Here is a 20,812-nt window from a genome sequence, read left to right on the forward strand (position 1 = left end):
CAGGTGTCTTTGAGACTGGATAAAGTACAAACAGTCAAAAAAAAAAACGAAAATGCTACCCAAGTTTGAAATTGCGCGTTGTTGAATTTGCCGAATCACAATGCTGGAAAAACAGTACAAAACTGGACAGGAAGAAAGACAAACTTAAAAATATGGTGACAGAAAAACAAGCCGATAGGAGGAAAGTGTTTATGGACCGATGTAGAAAACATGTTGTTTCAATGGAGTACTTAAGGACTTTAAAACATACTGTAACTTGTTCACTTGTAAAGTATAGTTATGGTTCTGATTAATAAAATTAATGTATCATTGTACAACTGGAAGTTTAATGTAATTGTACTGCACTGTATGCAACACTAAGATGTTTTGTTAACTGCTTATTAGATGGTAAACTGTTTAGTGTATTTTATTTATTTATTTATTTAATTTTTTTGCTTTAATTGATGCAAGCAGCACTTTTTAATACTTTTCTTTTAAATTTGAATACAATGAATTTGTAAAAGCCAATGCAGCTGGAACTATATTGTCTAAGTATGGTTTTGAAAATAAACGTTCAGTAAAGCAAAAATGTTCTTAAAGTATTTGGGTACTCGATAAGCTAAAATAAAATAGGTTACTACAGATGTGATGTAGGATGTATAACTTGACTTTACTTACTGGTGCACTTAATTATTACTTTTTAAATCCATTCAAGAACCACTTATCAGTGGTTTACACTGTTACTACTGGAATGTATAGTAGTAGTGCTATATCTATATTTTGACATTGCACTTAAATTGACCTGAACCAATTATTTAGAAATTTAGAACAGAGTAGAGTTTATATTAGCAGTTTAACGACTTTTACGCCACTGCGACCTATACAGCGATCTTTACAGCACAAAACTCAAATAGAATGTAATGCAAGTTGGAGGAGACGCTATGAATGATTAATATTTCATCTTTGCACTTCTAAACCTTTAGTGAATGGACAAATAATGTAATAAGCAAGTGTAGAAAGTGTATTTTGTGATCTTACAAAAAAAAAAGAAGTTAGGATACAAATGTAATGTATGCTCTGGCAAACTTCACTCTGTCTCAAGGACTGTCACAGGATGGCTTGAGCGATGACGTCAGCCCTGGAAGAACACAGGACACCGACAGGACTGGTGATGATGAAACTGCGCTGATTTATAGTAAAATAAAAAGGTTTAACAAAACACTGAACAAAACAAATGGCGCAGTGGCCAAAACAAATAGACTATGTATGTATGTGTGCAGCTGGGACTCGTAACAGGAGACGCATTGCTAGGCAACCAATTGAGCAGGTAGGCTTGCCCAGTGCTGATCGGGAGGTCCGGACTGGCTGGGGGGTGTGACCAATCTCTTTTAATGAGGTTAGCGCTTGTGTTGCGTGGCAAACTTTTATTTTTAGCATTATTTTGTTTTCTTTATTAAATCTGACACTAGGGCTACCATTGCTGGTACCCTAGTGGCAGCACCTGTGTTAATTAAATCTGCACGCCTGTGTGGCGTGTCAGCACCCAATGCTGAGCGGCGTGTCAGCACCCAATGCTGGAGCGGCGTGTCAGCACCCAGTGTCTGACTCATTATTATTCAGTGACGACCCACACACGTAACGTGTTACAGTGCCTTACACAGTATATTGACCTATTGTTTGGTGCCGTCTATGAAGTTTACATTGCACAGCAAGTGGCCATCTCAAATCACCCGGAAACCAAAAAAAGTCACATGATACCCTCAATGTAGCAGCCATTTTGAGTGTCAAGGTCACATGCACATTTAGTTTCTGTGAAACTTAAACAGCAGTTATACTAAAGCCCCCGCCACAACCACCCATACAAAACACACACACACACACACTGTTGGTACCGTAGGGAAGTCCTCCAGAACCTGACGGTCTTTCTCCTGGCTCTCACTGAAGCGCCAGTCTGGCTGGAACAGGTAGCTGTTGAAGTTGTGCAGCATGAGGACCTTCTTATCCAGGGGGATGCTCATGTCATCTTCCACTGTGTCCAGAGCACGAAGCACCAGGTAGAAGATACACACCGCATGGCTGAGAAGATAATGTAATACAATGCATGATGAAAAAGATTGAGAAACCATATGATAAGTAAGTTACTACCGAGGGGCGACAGTGGAAGAAACTGTTAGGCATGAAACATATTACACTGAAATGCAAGGATGAATGAAGAGAGATAGAAAAATGCTTGCATGCAGTATGTAACTGAAAAAAAAATATATATATATATTGACAGTCTAGCTGGTTGTTCACCTTCTCCAAACCTGCTTTCCATTAAGCTACTTTGCTTAGGATTCATATATAAAGCTAATTATTAGCCACAGAAAGAAAACACGGTTTAACTTAATAACCATTTATTTAAGCTAATTTGTAATGCAAATAGACATGCACCTGCTACATGTAAGCGAGTCTAAATACATTTATTAGTATGATTTTAACCGAGTATGATTTGTATGTTTAACTAACAGTTATGTTAGATAAAAATGTGTAAGAATGGCTTTGAAACTGCCAAGGAGTAATAATGTTGATTAGAAAGAAGTACATATCAGCCTAATATTATAATAAGGAATAATAAATTCCCTTGGTAGTGCGCAGTTTAGCGAACCCATCTTATTAATATTCCAATTCTAAACCGCTAGTGCCGGCGGCTCAAACTGCAGTTTAGCGCAAATTTGAACAATTCTATACAATAGTTTAGACTAGAGGACCCAAGTTGTGAATAGTATTACATAATTTTATGCAGGGGTTTGAGGGCTTGCCCCCGATAGACACCGTAACTTATTATACATAACTTGGTGATTTTTTCATGGCTGGCTACAGCCCTGATTTCAATTAATGTTGCTGTTTTGTCATTCGGAACACACAATAAGCAGATAGGCTAATTATTAGTTTTACTCAAATTCTTACACCAAAATAAAATAAAAAAAATGATCAAGTAGCTATGACATGGTTCAAGTAGCAGCAACGAGTAGGACAGATAAAATAGTGAACGAAACACAACCTTGAGAAGTGCATCAATTTCTATTTTCATGTATTTTTGTGTCACACATTCTCACTACCTTACGTAGTTCTGCTTTTTAACTAGTAAAATGTGTGCTTTCACGAAAGGGGTTAGAATGTGTATGCTTAACCGCATACCATTTTTTTTTTTTAAATACCCTGAATATTTATTTTTTTTGTAATCAACTAAGAACGTTTGTAATGAACTATGTTCACGCTGAATAACGCTACCTGAACGCTTCTGTGCTCCACGAACATTCCAAATATGGGCTTACATCAAGTAGTGTTAATTTAGTTCTAAACAATCCAGCAACATGGTGTCGCCAGTTAGTTTTTATGGAGTTTATTCAATGATGAACCAAAAACATTATTGTAAATATAAAACTGCTGTACAGTTATGCTTCTACTGATGCATAGTAAAGTTTTTCTTGTGTATAATGACTGCATACTTATTAACCAATAAGACCTGACAGGGTGGGTGGTATTGGGCAATACCGGACCACCCAAGGGCCTTTTAGCCCCTGGAAGGACCGGTATTTGCCAATACTGCCCACTCTGGAGGGTCTTCTTGCACTTAAAAAATGGGTGGCTCTAGGATATCTGTCCATGTGAAAAGGCACTTATGCTGGTACTTTTTATTTACTGGTCATCTATTGAAGGTGAATGTACCCCCCCTGCCAAGGGTACTAGCCAACGAGATGCCAGGAAATAAAGCCAATTTTCTAATTATTATTATGATTAACAGTACTATTAGTATAGTACATAAATATCAAACCTTAATTCAGAGTACAATGATGAATGTTTAATCTTAGGAAAAAACTTGTCGTACGCTGAGATTAGCTACTACAGTACGCTATAGTCCTATGCTGGAGTTGGCTGAAAATAAACCCTGATAAGCGGGCTGTAATGGGGCATAAAACAAACTCTTTGTTACTTATGTAACCCGGCTTAAGTTAGTTAGTTACTTACACCCAATTCGAGGATGAAGTTAGTTATTTACTTGCAGTTACTTCTTGAATATTAGTTCACATTCTAAGGGTGAAATCACATTGAAGCCTGGCTGTGCCACCTCAAGTAGGCTATACTTTTGAAGCGTGAGCATCTCTTCAAAATGAAGTAGATTTCAGTGGCACAAGCAGGCAAGCTCCCACTCCTTTGTCAATAGTTGCCACTTCATTGAATATTAGCTTACATTCTAAGGGTGAAATCACACTGATAGCTTGGTTGCGCCACTCTGAAATCTACTTCATTTTAAAGAGAAATGCTCAAGCTTTAAAAAGATGCCTTACTTGAGTGGGCACAACCAGGCTATCAATGGGATTTCACCCTTAGAATGTGAGCTAATCAATAAGTAACTAACTTCAGCCTTGAATCGGGAAGTACCACCGATGTAGTGTTATTTTCAGGTACGCGGTAAAAAGTGGTATGCAGCGCACTGCGCTTGCTCGTGCATGCCTAAACAACTTCCGCCAAGCAGGGAAGCGCCCATACATATCTGGTATGTTATGCTGTTTTCAGTCTTTTACATTGTTTTAACTGAATTTATCATATTTTTCCACCATTATGAAAATAGTATACAAATATTTATCATATGCAATACATTGGGTCTTGCATATGATAAATAAAAACAATGCAGAGAAAAAATGAAACAATTAAATTAAATACCATAAGGGTAAAGACAATAACAACCGCTCTGGACGTGGTAGAGTAATATTTCCCTTTTTTGATGAACTTGACAATTCTTGGAACATGACCTTCAACTCAACCGCCTATCATTTTGGAGAGAGCTGCCATTGGTACCCACGAAACAGAGGAAGGTAGCCCTGAAGTTGCTGAATTAAGTATTAGCAGGGCCGGATTATGGTAGCCTATCTTTGCCCCTGGGACATCAGACTTCAGTAACGTCACTTTTGGAACACAACTGTCAGCGATACCAGTGACATCGACAATTCACAAATACAAATGTTTTAATGTAATGAAAGTATATTTTCAAATGTAAAATCCTGTATACAAACATAGGCCCTACCTATACACATACACCAAAAATAAAAATAAAATTAACTGATACAAGTTTCACGATATTCTGAACTGAATGACTGAACGAACCTAACAAGTTAAAAATCTTTCTTATTTTAAAAACAAACAAGCATGTACGCTATATCCCCTCAAGTTTGAGTTCTCACAAAACTGAACAACACACCGCTGTGTACCATGGCTAAAAGAATAATGTTTTAATGAGATGAATATCTTCACCGTCACAAGCAACAATGCAATGTTGTCACATACACTTCTGCTGCACAGCCTGTGTGTTCCAAAAGTGACGTCACGGGTGTATCGTGCCAGATTGTGAGTTTTGGCTTTACTAGGGACATATAACACGGTCATATAAGTGCAACAGGGTAACTTAATATCCTGATCATAATATTTCAGTAGGGCACAGCAGGAGGAATACTGAAATCTCATAAATCAAACAGAAAGACATTGTAGAGGTAATGTTTACAATGTTTAAACTGATAAATTGAAAATGATTTTTTTTTAATAAACTTTGATAAAAAGTTTCAATAGCCATCTGTCTTGAAACCCAGTGACCTAAATAGCAATGCCCAAATCAATTTAAAAAGCCATTTATAATGTTAATTTATAACTCCTTCCATAAATGTGGAGAAAAGAAAATCCAAACTAAAATATGTTTTGCAAGCATTCTATTTTTTTCTGCTTATCTTTATAATCTGCTCTATCTGCTGCTTTTTTTCTACATTCTGTACCAATTGGTGCTGAACGAATACTTTATTTTTAACAGAAATGGATGAACCCAACGATTCTGTCAACTGTGACAGCGAAGGTGTCTCTTGCGCAGATGGATCAATTGAGCTTGATGATACCGAAGCATGTGTTCTGCTTCTGCAACCAAACAGGCCAAATAAGAGGCTTGCATCTAAGGAACCCCTTTACAAACCTAAGAAAGAAAAACAAAGAGTTTGTAGAGACTGTCGTGGAGCCTACTCATGCCATGCTTCTTGAGCAACCTAGAATGATGCTCCAGACGGAGTACGAGCATGCCCAGGCAGACTGTGAGATGGAGGAAAGAGTCTGGCGTTTTGACGCACAGCAGAACACAAATAAGTTTCAGAGCTTGCTTCAGTTTATTTCTGATCGGTCCTCACAGCAGCGAGAAACAAGACAGCCTGTTATGGTGAGGCATTTAATGGCAGTGTCCCGTCCACTGCACCTCCACAGTTAGGGAATCCTCAGTCTGTTTCAAACCCTGATGTTACTTGCTCTGTGTTATTTATATGTATAACTTTAGGTAACAGAACAGATTCAATAGCACAGCATACCTGACAGCCAGTTTCACCAACTGTAGACCTACCAGCACCAAGCAGGTGTCACAGGGTCTTGTATTCAATGTTTGTGGCCACTCGCCTTTAACAGGTTAGTCACCCTCAGTTGGGTAGATTGTAGGGAGATAAAATGTTAAAGTTCTTCACAAATCCATAGAAAGGTATTTTTAGAAACCCAAAAGTTTGACATCCAGTCATGGTCACTCCAGGTTTCCAAGACTAGGAGATCCCACCACTGGGAGCTTCTTTCATGGCTCCACACTGATCACTCCACAGTGCACCCAATGCTGTAAAAAAACAGCCAGATGTTGCATATATAAACATCTGCGTTTGAGGCAAACGCGAATCATAGCCATTTTGATGCCTTCGGAGACGTCGCAGTCTGCTTTCTCTACTGTCGCACTTCCCTGCGGCATCTAGACATTAAATCAACAAGTAACAACAAGAAAACAGCATCCTCTACAGAGACAACCACTTTCCGCCTTCCACCAAACAAAAAAAATGTAGGGTCCTGCACGCACCCACTACTGCGCCCATGTGTGCACGAGTCAAAAGCAATGTCAAAGTTCCGCAACAATTTTCTATACAATGTACCTACATTTAAAAAGTAGTTGAGTTAAATCAAAACTGCCTTATACGCAGTTAAAAGTTATTTAATACAATTGTAATAATATTACTAGGCCTAGCAGATAATAATATACATAACCACAAACTAAGCATTACAAGTATAACAGGTCTGAGTGTAGTTGCTGTAATAACGGTAACGGGACAATTAAATTAGCGTCAAATAAGACCAAGAGCGCTGTCGCTTCTCAATTGTCCTAAATTTTGAAGCTAATTATAACTATTTAAATACCTGTAAATAGTTAGTTACCTTTTTGAACTGCGAGTAACATAACTCCAAACAAAATAAACAGGTTCTATACTGTGTGTACATACGGACGAAAATAAAGAAAAGACAAGACTGAATTAAAATACAGGAGTATTTATTCTGGTCCCATCGGTACAGTCAGATAATGCTAATGTACTGTAATACACAAAACTTAATGTGTCCAGAACACTTTTTAAATGATCTTAGCTCACATCATCTACTTGCAAGTTAAAGGTCTTTATTTCGACTTTTAATTCAATTAACGGACGCCTTATCCGCCCCAAATTTCTCTTTTGTGCAAAAGCCAATCTAAGTTATTTACTATGGTGTGGGCATTCTCTCCCCCTCTCCCCCCATACGAATTATTCCACCTTTTGCTGCATTCTGCTCCCGTGCTCAATGAAAATAAACAACATTTTCTGGGTAGGGTAAGAAAGAAGAACTTGTACACATTCAACGGGTTTCTGGGATACAGTCATCCAGGGCAGAGCTCACACCCCCCCACAACAGCTGGGTTAAATTAACCCAGTTTCATTACGGCAATCTGAACCCTCTAACACTGTTGAGCATGAGTTTATATCACATCAGTTTTGAACTCGGTTGTCGAATGTTTTGCTAGTGTGTTCAGGGCCAGAAAGTGTCGTTCGACTTACCGTAGCTCTCCGTCCAAAGCCTGTATGACGGCGGCGAAGCTACGGCTGGTCTGGTTCAGGTAGCCGTAGCAGGTCCGTAGACTTTCACTCATCGACTCCTGGCATGAGAAACACAAAAAGACGGGGTGTCGATAAGAGCCAGCCACTTGCAGAAGTGCGGGTCGGGCAGCCCTTCTGCCTTTTTGGGCCCCCCTTTCTGCTAACCTGCCACCAGAGAACACGAACCGTGGGGCAACAGCCTCGCTACGAGGAGACACCAACAGAGTTCGTTTGAACAGCGAGAATGACACGGCGCTTTTGCAGCTGGGGCCGGCCATGAGGGTTCCCCTGCCGTATCATAAGTCTGTTAGGAATTTGTCCATTGCAGTCATGCTGGGTCGCTTGTCTCACCAATGTTTGTGTTGTCTTGCGCGTAAGAGCCCTCATCATGCTGGGGAAACGCCTACCCCCTCGGTCGTCACAAAACCCCAAACTACAGCTTTACACACCACGCCCCTTTAGCTGCCCAGTCAGAAACACACTTCTGATTTCCACAAACTCAGTTTTAGTTTTCTGCTTCGGTCAGGCTCAAATCCCAGGGTAGCTTATCTGTGATGAGTCAGTGCCTAAAATGAATAGCATACAACTAGGATGCTTTTCCTTTATGTACACTTTGCCCAATAATTCCCCCCACACACAAAACACAGCCCAAAAGCAATGTGTTAATGAGTGCAGCACAAAAACTGATGGGAGGGGGGAAAACACCTAGATGCAGTAGCTACTAGCTCAGGGATAAATGATCGGCAGCCTTTGCTTTTAGCGTACTGTACTAGTCCCAGAAGGTCTTTTTTGCTTGTTTATTTTTGCATTGAGAACATTAAGAAGTAAAGCTTATAAACAGGTTAGGAATAAACCAACAATTAAATCCCTGAAGCAAGTGTAATGCAAACATCACAATATGAACAATAATAGTTAACTAGATGAGTCATATGTGTCACATGCACTCATGAATTGTGCTACTTATCACTAGGGTGATAATATTTTTTAATGTTTTGTTCAGATTTAACACTTTGGACTGTGACATCTGTGCTTATTCACAATCTTTTTGTAAGACAGGACTAATTAAAAATACACAAATACAACAGTTTTGGAATTTAAATGTACCTTTTTTTTTATCAACCTTTCATCTAAAAATGTAGTTTGTTATTATATTTGATTTATTTAAATGGCCACAACAGCTCTCAGAAGTGTTAACAATGGAAACCTCTTCTCCATGGTCTACTTTGCTACCTGCCAAGTACAACTATAATCCTAACATTTTAGGCTGAAACAGAAGAGCACTACTCACCACAAGTTCCCTTTCCTTTATCAGCACCTACAGTTTCAGATACAGAAAGTCCTGCCTGGTATTATTTTTATAGGTTGTGGTCTGGTTCTGCCCTGTGGCCTTCTGCTTGTCTCCCAATAACAAGTCTCTTAAAGGGCCACATTTATTAAGGTCTTTCAGAAAAGAATAAAACTGCCATAGTTATACAATTAGAAAACATGTGAACTTGTGACTACAGTGTGTGCTGCGAAATGTATCAACAAAACAGAAGTATATGGAGTTTAGATTTAGTTTTTTCTACTTTTTTGTTTTGCTTCTGTTACAGCTCCAGTAGATCTTGCAGATGTTATTAATGCAACAACTTTGCTGCAGGCAGATGCAAAAGCATGTCAGATCAGTTCAAAGAGTCACACAATGGCAAGAAGGCTTAAAGAGGAAGGAAGCCTGCAAGCATAACATTGAAACTACTTCATAAAAAGAGGAAAGGCCCAAGAAAGCAACACTGTGTATATGCCAAGCTTACCATGTTTATTAATGAGTGTTATAGTGTGTTTCACTTAAAGACATCAATAATAATAATAATAATAATAATAATAATAATAATAATAATAATAATAATAATTTATTTCTTAGCAGACGCAATTACCCATTTATACAGTTTTATTGGAGCAATCTAGGTAAAGTACCTTGCTCAAGGGTACAGCAGCAGCATCCCCCACCTGGGATTGAACCCACAACCCTCTGGTCAAGAGTCCAGAGCCCTAACCATTACTCTACACTGTTATGTTATGTAAAATGTTATGACACTTTATGATTCATGTATCCATCCTTAATGAGAGGAATTATGTTTCTAGGTAGAAAGAAGCTGACGCTCCTAAATTAGACAAAATCATGATTTTAGTCACAGAATTTGATAACAGGGAAGAACAGCTGTCTAAAAAAAAAAAAAAAAAAAATAAAAATAAAAAAGCCAAATCTTACATTTCTACAAAATAAAAATGCATCTTTGACTAGTAGCAATCAAGCACATTTATTTTGTCTCTGCAACCAAAACAGCTATCTACCATAGTCCTTCACTGATACTACCACCACTGCCAGCCTCAGTGCCAGCAGCATCACACATAACAGTGCCACGACTGCCAGCACCAAGTTCAGCTACTGACTACTCTTAGTGCCACTAGTGCGGTTATATGACCCACTTCTAGTGACCTTGTGCCAGTAAAAATACTACTGGTTGTAGTAACGAATATTGGAGCAGAATACTTTTTTTTTTCGTTTTTCTTGTTTTCTTGTTTTATTGTTTATATTTTTTATTTCCCTACGATTTGATTAAAATTGCAAATCGTCCTGAGGAGAACTTTAAATAATTTAACAGTAATATGATTTAAAAACACACACACACACAAGTAATTTTAAAATACTCACATAATCTAATTTCGGCATGACTGTGTGGCAACCTCCCATTTTAAATTTTAAAAGGTTGTATATTTCTTCTGGGTGACCCAGTGATTTTAGGATATCCATTTTGCAGTATTGTTTGCAGTATTTCGTATATCGCCAGGTGTTCCTCGGGTATACTGCCAGGACTAGGAATACAGTAATGTTATTGGTAGCTCTCGGAATTTAATTCTGTTTCCAGAGCCGACTCCGCCCCGCCCCCAAAACACCATATCCGTCAGTCGGGTAAGTGCGTCAGATGGACTGACGCTACTGTTAGGTCGGAGGCTATGGGCTCAGAACAGATTGACCAATAGGATAAAGGAGAGCCTGGTGTGATATCCCGTCTCAATTGGCAGACTGATGAAGTAGGCTAGGTTTTAGTATGACAATGACTGATACACATTTGTCATTCTGTGCAGATGTTTATAATTCTTAATTTGCTTTTATATGTCTGTTGTGTCTTTTTTATCTGCCATTTCTCTCGTATCCTTATTTTTCGTTTTCTATTTTATTTTGTAATTGTTACTTTTTGTATTTTCTTTTTCCTTTTTTGTGTTTGTCCCGTGACTGCCAATGAAAATGAGCTCATAGCTAAATCTGGGTGCAATGCATCTCATAAACGTTTAAAATTGTACGTTGTCCCAGTGAAATAAATACATCAATACATACATTCTGCGCAGAAACCGTTCAAGTTCGCCATCTGCTTGACCTCAGCCGGATTTGACATCAGAGGTCACGCAGACACGGGATGTACGTCATGCAGTTCAGGGGAGCAAGGTGTTCGATCAATTTAAGAATATTGCATGTAAAGGGAGGGAAAATATTGTTATAGCATGTCTTAAAAATGAAGAGCAACTAGTATATGAAGAAAAAGATAAAGTAGATTTATTGTGAATAAGATTTTTTTAAAAAAATAGGAAATTATGCTTTAGAATTTTTGGCACAAATAGAGTAGTTTCATAAAGTCAGAGGCTATTAAACAAGGGACAAATACAAGTCCAGGACAGGACACTATTTGGTATACATTCTTTGTGTATCTTTGAGTACATGCCACAGGAAAGTTTAGGGATTTTGTTAAAATTAGAAAGAGGAAAAGAGTCAAAAATAGTACCGGTGTTAAACAGGAAAGATCCAACAGTGCTATAGGTTTTGGAGCATATAGACCTATAGCATTAACATCTACAATATGCAAAATAATGGAAAAAAGTGATACAGTATGCACAAGATTATATATGACAAGAACAATGGGAAAACAATGGAAAGGGAAGATTTTATTATAGAAATCACTCAAAAGTAGGGAAATATAAACATAGGGAAAGGGAAAAACAGGGAGGAAGAAACTACTAGACTAAGGTTAGGACATATAGCATTAAATTATAATTTATGCAGGATTGGGATTCGTGAATGGGTTATGTAGTAATTGTGGTGAACAAGAAACAGTGGTACATATATTCATGAAATGCAATACATATAATCAACAAAGAAACAGATTAAATAGGATGTTAAGGGATATAGAAATCAAAGTAGCATCAGTAAATGATATTCTGAAGGGAGATAAAAACAAACAGAGAAAGAAAAGTATATTAGAATTTATAAAAAGCATAGGGATATGGGAGAACCTATAAGGAAAGAACTACAATAGATACATTATATATATATATATATATATATATATATATATATATATATATATATATATATATAATGTATCTATAAAGCTCATCATCTATTTAGATGGCATGTAAAAATAATTGTAGTAATATCATTTATGTTGATTCTCTAAACTCATATTCTGTTTTGCTATAGTTAAAAGAAAATTCTCAAAAGCACTAGCTTTGTGTCAGTGTATCCAATGTTTTTCATCTTCCACTAAAATGACCATTATAAGGTTGTACTAAAAGGAAGATCGGAATGATTGGATGGCTGGGATGATTGCCTGCAAGTACTCTGACAGACACTAGAGGCCACTACAATAATGTATACACTTTATTTGCTATGTTACTGTGTTTTGGTAGACACCTCTTTTAATCGATCTGTAATTGTGAAATATGCAGTTGAAAATACATTTTTTGGGAGAAATGCTGTTATTAATAGTCTGCAGTGGGAAATAGCAAAAAACACAAAAGACTATTTTTTGCAATCATACTGAAAGGCCTCGGTTTTGAAAAGTAATTTTTTTGCCCTTGCAACAGACAGCAGCAATGGCACTGTGACTTAGTTGTACCCAGTTGTAATACGCTACTTCAGTGAAGTAAGTAGTCCTTTCAGACAGGGCTTAGAATTTCTTGTACGTGGCCTTGGTCCAGTAGTAGTTATTTTTAACAGAGGCCTGAAGTTTTGGATAACTTAATTTTCATGCAGAATTCAGCAACGATTGCTTTAATATGATGGATCTCACTAAATAATGGGATTGTTTTGTAAAGAAGAAATTTGTTCACAATTTGTTTAGCTACACCTTTTGTACCTTTCACAAGATTTAATAATTGTCCATTACCGATTCAAAAACAAATGTGGAATGTGCCCACTGAATGAAGCAGAAGATGGACATTTGATGTCATGTTAGCTTCACCATATAATGCTTGCAATCTTACTATAAATCCGAGCAGCAGAATATCAGAAAGATTGACCTCTTGAGGTAAAATGTTCAATTTTAACAAGAGATAAATAGCTTCAAAAAGGAGTACAAAATGCTTCAGCTATCTCTCTGGCAGTAGTCCTTTCAGACAGGGTAAACTATAAAATAGTAACCACTTTTGTCATTCAGATGCTTTCCAGTACTTTCTGTCTTTTACTGATCTTGGTAATCGGGTGATATTCTGTGGTGGTTTAATGCTGAGCAATCTTGAATCTATGACTGTCAGACATGAAGGTGAGCCTATATGAAACTCTTCATTTGCACACTGAAGCCACAGCTCTGTAAGCTGGCGTGTAACACCCAACAGCACACAGTGCATGTAGTCTGGAGTAGAGCCCCAGACTATTCCAAAGTAGGGACAATTAATTAGAGGAGAAGGACCTTTCACTCCATTGAATATCACCTTTTCCCTTAATGCAGTTTCCATGTCATTAAGCATTTCCCTGTCTACATACTCTGTTTCTGAAACCAGGTATTTCACCTGCCCTGAAACAAATTTACCTGGGTGGTAGCACCAGCTGCAACCAAAATAGCCATTATATTGTGTGGAATTCTGCATAGCGGGTCTTGCTACAGAATCTACACAGCAACATATACCTACAGTTTTACTTGTCACAACAGTCTTATTCTTTTTCCTCCATGTCACACCTACTTCTGTAAGAATGTTGACCTCTTCTACAAATTGCCCAAGAAAGATGTTCATTTGTGAGTGCTTCTTTCCAAACCATAGACCTGCTAATATTAAATGTTTCCCTCTTTCACTTGGAGGTAGGTCGTCAATCATAATCTGAATTGGCCATAAGGAGAATGCAGATGAATTGAACACTGGACTACCATCACAATTAAAGATGTAAAGTTTTCTGATTTACTTAACATTTTTCTGTGATATCTGTCTGTAACATTCTCCATCATAAATGTCACATATAGACTCATGATTAGCCATTGTCCTGGACAGTCTATATGAACGCAGGTCAGTACCAACCTTTTATAGTAAACACTGCATTAGTGGAGCAATTGGGACACTTAGAAAGAAATTTCCTTGATTTCAGGCTATCCATGATACAGATACGGTGACACTGGGTGCATTCTTTCTTTCTTATCAGCAAACTTATGGTAATTTCCCACATTTGCTTGACAAAAAGAACAGCAGAAATGACATTTTGTCAATTCACCTAAAAACTTTACTGAAAAGATGTTTTGTGTCTGGGACAACTTCTCTACCACAGGGTTCGTACGCTAGTCTGGAAGTCTGGAAAAAGTATGGAAAAATGCCAAACTGATTTCCAGGGCTTGAAAATGCTTGAAAAACCATGTCTCAATTATTAAAGTCTAGAAAATGTCTGGAATTTTACCAGTGTCACAGGAGAATGAAAATAATCCTGTGATTATTTTTTATTATTAAATTGATCTCAAAAGCGGGTCAGCAGCTCTAGCGGCAACTGTCTAGGCCAGTGCTGCCCAAGCCCGGTCCTGGAGAGCCCCTATCCAGCAGGTTTTATAGGTAACCTTTAATCATCAATTTCTTAACACCTGGAACAATTTCATTGTGATCAGTTAAGCAGGTGATTTATTAAATAAAGTCATTTAGAGATCATTTTGGTACAAAAAATGAACTACCCTTTTCAGCCCTCAATGGCCTGGATTACATGCTGGGAAAATGTCATGACTTATCTGTCTACTGTCATGACTTATTTAAGGTGGTACAGCTGAATTATAATTTTAGATAGTGTTGGTTTGTTTAATTTAACAATTCCTGCTTTGAAACTTCATGTTGTATTTGATTTTTGTATAATGTATTACATTTGTATTCAAACATAAACTAAACATAAACCAAAACTAACTAAAATTGTAATCCAGACCATACCACCTTAAATAAGTCATGACTGTAAACAAGTCATGACATTTTCCCAGCATGTAAACTGGCCCAATCACCACAGTTCCCTTAATTGAACAAGTTATTTGCTTAATTGATCAATTACTTCCATGTGTTCCCAGTCTTTAGAAATTAGCGATTTAGGGTGACCTACAAAACTTACTGGATAGGGGCTCTCCAGGACCGTGTTTGGGCAGCACTGGTCTAGGCAATTTAGTATTAGCAACTATATTGCTTGCGACCAAATCCCGCGAGGATTGTCCGGGTAACACCCCTGACAACGTACTGACAACTCAAGCAATCCTATCCTGTCAGCGCACTGGTATATGTCATATGACTCTGCTCCAGTGAAACGAAGGTTAAAATGGACGCTACGACAGGCGAAATATATGCATTTATGTTGAAGGCAATGATTTTTTAAACAGAGTTACAGACTGGAATTACAAGCTACTGTACTCTGCTCACAAAGATTCACTTTTTGTTATCTTCTTGTTACCTTTATTAAACAGTTAACGTTATTAAAAAAAACCCGCTTTCTGTAGCGATTAAGTATAATCTTAACATGTTAACATCGCTTTTTTCATTTCTTTAATGTGATTAATAAAATGTACCTGTCAATTTATTTAAATGTATGGTGCTTGCTTGTAACTTACGGTACCGAGTGCAGCAACAGTCTCGGGTCCAAACCGTCAGCCGAGTGTAGAAATACTATTTACATCTTCGCTATATGGCCTTCATTATACGATTAAATACTGATTTAAAAAATAAATAAATAAAAATCAAACTGGTGCTGATGTTGGCTCGTACAGCTCTATGCAACCGACACGGCAAAGCAACATTGATTTTTTAAAATGTATTTATTTATTTATTTTTAAATAAGGAACCAAGAGAACCAAGATTAAATTAACATTTGCAACTGAAACAAAACTGACACTTTGTTGATGCGGGGCGGGGCGGGGCGGGGAGGGGAGGGGGGGGGGGGGGGGGGGGGGGGGTGTACTGTGTTCTTCAACTAATAGGATATAGCCAGAATACTGGATGCAGCACGCCACAGATAGGTACTGTACTTGTAATTCTACAATTTCATTGCTATTATTATTAGTGGTAGTAGTGACAAATACTGTAATAATAAAGCAAATCAAAGAATAAAAACAGTACTAATATTATTAATAATTTAGCTAATGCCTTTATCCAAGGTGACGTCCTTAACTTACTCCAGCAGTAATATATTGTTACTTTTGGATTGTCCTTTTACTATAGCGAACAAAAGGCTTTGGACCCAAACAGGGTTGTTATAGCGGGGGTGTGCTGTATTTAGTATTTGACTTGTATGTTTAATATACGACACTTGCACATTTTAATATATAACGTGTGCACATTTGTTATTTCATTTTTGTTATTTTTCACCTCCCATAGTGTTCAGCATTTAACAGATGGTGTAAAGAAGTTTGGATCAGAATCCAATATCATCCCTTACAAATAAAGTAAGATACTGCAAGTATACTTGTGTCAAAATGTTCTGGTTTTAGTATACTATTGGTACCATTATAGTATCCTATTTTGGCACAAGTATACTTGCTGTATACAACTTTTTATATTCTCTTTGTAAATAATGCAATAGTTCTCAAATATTGGATATTTCTTAGATTGTATCTTACTTCTCTTTTGCATACCTGCATTTTCTCTTGCCAGATATTATTATTATTATTATTATTTATTTCTTAGCAGACGCCCTTATCCAGGGCGATTTACAATCGTAAGCAAATACATTTCAAGTGTTACAATACAAGTAATACAATAAGAGCAAGAAATACAATAACTTTGGTTCAAGCAAGTACAAGTGTGAAAAAATACAATTCAATAATATAGCAGATAACTGTGACAGTGATAGTTACATCAGGATATGATTAATTACAAAATACTACAGATTAAACACTTGGCAGATTACAGTACTCTGAAGTACAGGATTAAATGCAGTAAAATAGGGGGCAGATAAGAACAAATAAAGCACATTTAAGGAAGGGTGATAGTGTCCCAGGGGAAAAACAGAGTTCTACAGGTGCTGTCTGAAGAGGTGAGTCTTAAGGAGGCGCCGGAATGTGGTCAGGGACTGGGCGGTCCTGACTTCTGTAGGAAGGTCATTCCACCACTGCGGAGCGAGGGTGGAGAAGGGGAGCGTAGAGGAGGTAGAGCCAGTCTTCTAGTGCAGGCGGAGCGGAGAGGTCGAGTGGGGGTGTAGGGAGAGATGAGGGTCTGGAGGTAGCTGGGTGCAGTCTGGTCAAGGCATCTGTAGGCTAGTACAAGAGTCTTGAACTGGATGCGAGCGGTGATCGGTAGCCAGTGGAGTGAGTGGAGTAGTGGAGATGCGTGGGAGAAGCGAGGCAGAGAGAACACCAGGCAGACAGCGGAGTTCTGGATGAGCTGGAGTGGACGGATGGCGGATGCAGGGAGGCCAGCCAGGAGGGAGTTGCAGTAGTCTAGGCGGGAGAGTACCAAGGTCTGGACCAGGAGCTGGGTGGCGTAGCTGGTGAGGAAGGGTCGGATTCACCTCCAGATTCTGGCAAATACTTTTCTGGCAAATACTTTTAGAAAACCAGGAGCAACTTCTGCTGTGGATCACAAAGCTATAATGCTCTGCGGCTGCCTGCCTATGTGGATAACTAGCAAAAAACTAGTAGAAACTAACAAACACAAGTCTGGGAAAAACAAATGGAAGTCTGGAAAAAGTATGGAATTTTGATGTTGAAAAAGTGTATGAACCCTGCTACTAAACAGTTGATTAATTAGTTGAAGAAGATCTACTACAGCAACACCAGTAAGACAGTGCATCATGGCATAACGTCATAACCATTAACAGCACTTCTGCTTTTGTTGTAATAACAAAGTCACATAGGTTGGAATTCAGGTCTGGATTTGACCCCAACATTTGTAAGGGATCATTTGAAAGGCCAGGACATACAGTATATCTGCATTTACAGCTGTTCCAGATGACAGGTATTCTTGATCACTGCTTCATCAACAGCACCAGCAAGGGTAAGGTCTTGCATCTGTGCTTCATCAGCTATTTGTTCATTGTTGTGACTGTAAGTTACATCTTCTGTTTCTGTAGGTATCTGTAAAATTTGTATTTTAACTTTTTTTAAATAAAAGTAGTTTTCACATGTTTGCATTACTTCAATGAAAGTCATATTTTCACAAAATAATATTGGTTATTTGAATGTTTATATGTACAGTATAGCTGCAAGTGTCTCCTGTTGTGATTTAACTTGAAATAAGGATTTCTTCATACTTATGGAACTCATTTCTAACATTAGTGAGTGCCCTAATTTATAACATTAGTGAATGCCCTAATTTATAACATTAGTGAGTGCCCTAATTTATAACATTAGTGAATGCCCTAATTTATAACATTAGTGAATGCCCTAATTTATAACATTAGTGAGTGCCCTAATTTATAACATTAGTGAATGCCCTAATTTATAACATTAGTGAATGCCCTAATTTATAACATTAGTGAATGCCCTAATTTATAACATTAGTGAATGCCCTCATTTATAACATTAGTGAATGCCCTAATTTATAACATTAGTGAATGCCCTAATTTATAACATTAGTGAATGCCCTAATTTATAACATTAGTGAATGCCCTCATTTATAACATTAGTGAATGCCCTCATTTATAACATTAGTGAATGCCCTTATACTCCACGGTCTATATTAAATATTTGTATTTTATTGTTTCAATTCACTGCAGTGCTGTACTAGATTTTCAAATCCAATTAAACACATCATGCTGCAGAAAGCAGTACTAACATTTACTGATGTACTTGAATGATGATGTAAGTATATTACAAGTGAGGGTATTTATAACAATGTTTTATTTATTTCAATATCTGTTTTACCTAGCTATCTGTCTGAATGTCTGTCTATTTCTGTGACAGGAGTGAAAGGAGTCCCTCTTGTAATTTGCCCTCCCGACTACTGGCAGCGCTGTGCAGGAAGGACCGAGACACAGGAGAATGGCTGAGTCATGGTTGGGGCAGAAGCCACAGTGGGGGCGGCCATCTTAACTTGGGGCTGGACCTCATGGTTGAGCCCCATTATTGCAATCAGCTGTGCTGCGCTCGACGATTGGCTGAGGTGGGGCAGTGCACTGATTGCAGGGGTGGGGCTCGGCACTATTTAGGCTGTGGGGTTCTGCCATTTGGTCTCCCTATCCTGGACTGAGACAGTTGTGCTGCGTGAGCTCTGTGAGTTTTGTTCTTTTGTTTGTTTTACGTATATTCAGACTGAGGATTCCCAGACCGGCTGCCTTCGAGTCTGGATTTTCCCTGAGATCCTGGGAAGCTGCAGGAATTACGTGTCCTGTTGTGTTGAAGAGGGAGCCCGAGCCACCTGCTTGTTGTGGATCATTGAAAACCCTGTGGCAGTGTTTTTCTTTTGTTTGGACTATTTGTTTTTCATTTCAAGCCTCTGCTTACCATAGCTGGTAACAGAGGCAGTTTCTTGTGGGAGTTATAAATAAAAAAACCAACCCCAACTACGTGCTTTCTGTCTCCATCACTTCTGTATCACATCACTTCCTCCCATAACCCACCACAATTTCTTACTTTATTACTACAGTCTCCTGAGAATCTGTCAGAACCTGCCACTAACTGTTCGAGAGATGCAGTTGTGTCATTCTCAGTCTGTCAAATAAAATGCCTTACATTAGCCAATTTATCAAAATAATAGATTAGATACAATCAACCTTTTCCATCTTTTTACGCCTGGTGATTATAGGTTAAAAAATGGGTTTACAATATTAATGTATCCTATTTTATTAACACAATTAGGTGTGCCCTGATTATCCAAGGAATGGGCCTAAGGAGGAAAAAAAAAACAATTTCTATTTGTGAAGTAAATTCAGAATACATGACTGCTATTTGTAATATATGAAAGAGCATTCATTCTCGCTTTTTAAGAAATTGTATCACTTAAATAAACATTAGATAACTTACAATGGTTTTGATAAGGGAACAAAACTTGCTACCAGTATTCTATTTCTTGTACATCATGCAACATGAAGACCAGGGGCCTGTTTCTATATGCACATACAAATGCGTATCTGGCAGATACAATATCGTAAGCTGCAACTAAGAAAAAAGTTGCGTTTCCATATACCAACACTCACACCACTCATTCGTAAAACCATTCGTACTTTATCACCACCAAATTTGTCATCGTATTAATACGAAAGGTCAATCTCACCTAGTTTGCTCGTGTTTCTTGCATATGGTTGCTAAACAAATGGCGTATCTGATGCATGCTGTATATCTACGACACAGAGCGAGAGAATTACAGACTTAGAACATCAGCGCACATAAATTACAGTAACAGACAGGTACGTAAAATCTTTGACAAGCTATCTAATGAGGAAATAATTGCAAAGTTCAGTTTAAAGAGGGAGGACATCCAGGAACTTTTTACCTCGCTTGACCCGCATGTAAAAAGACAAACAAAAAGACATACGTGAGTGCAAGTGTGGTTACACTACGTTTTCTTGCCAGCGGTTCCTTCCAGAATGTATTGGGCGATACGTTGGCACTGAGCAAGGCATCAGTATGTCGTTCCATTGGTAATGTTACTACCGCTCTGACAAATCACACTTCCAACTACGCTACGCCGCCCGC

General features: G+C 38.0%; 1 protein-coding gene across 2 annotated transcripts in view; it reads right to left on the reverse strand.

Moving 5' to 3' along the window:
- Positions 1 to 10,843, reverse strand: part of fdft1 (farnesyl-diphosphate farnesyltransferase 1) — a 39,272-nt gene extending 28,429 nt beyond the window's left edge. The window contains exons 1-3 of one of the 2 annotated variants that reach the window (XM_034004949.3): positions 10,618 to 10,843; positions 7,887 to 7,984; positions 1,872 to 2,055 (exon numbers count right to left, since the gene is read on the reverse strand). In XM_034004949.3, the coding sequence (XP_033860840.1) occupies positions 1,872 to 2,055; positions 7,887 to 7,984; positions 10,618 to 10,716 (381 nt within the window). In that variant the 5' untranslated portion in view covers positions 10,717 to 10,843. Of the gene's footprint in view, positions 1 to 1,871; positions 2,056 to 7,886; positions 8,296 to 10,617 lie in introns of those variants that run through there. The other variant, XM_034004948.3, reaches the window with a different exon arrangement.
- Positions 10,844 to 20,812: the final 9,969 nt, after the last annotated feature.

Source organism: Acipenser ruthenus, chromosome 5, assembly GCF_902713425.1.
Source record: "Acipenser ruthenus chromosome 5, fAciRut3.2 maternal haplotype, whole genome shotgun sequence".
Taxonomy (NCBI): Eukaryota; Metazoa; Chordata; class Actinopteri; order Acipenseriformes; family Acipenseridae; genus Acipenser; species Acipenser ruthenus.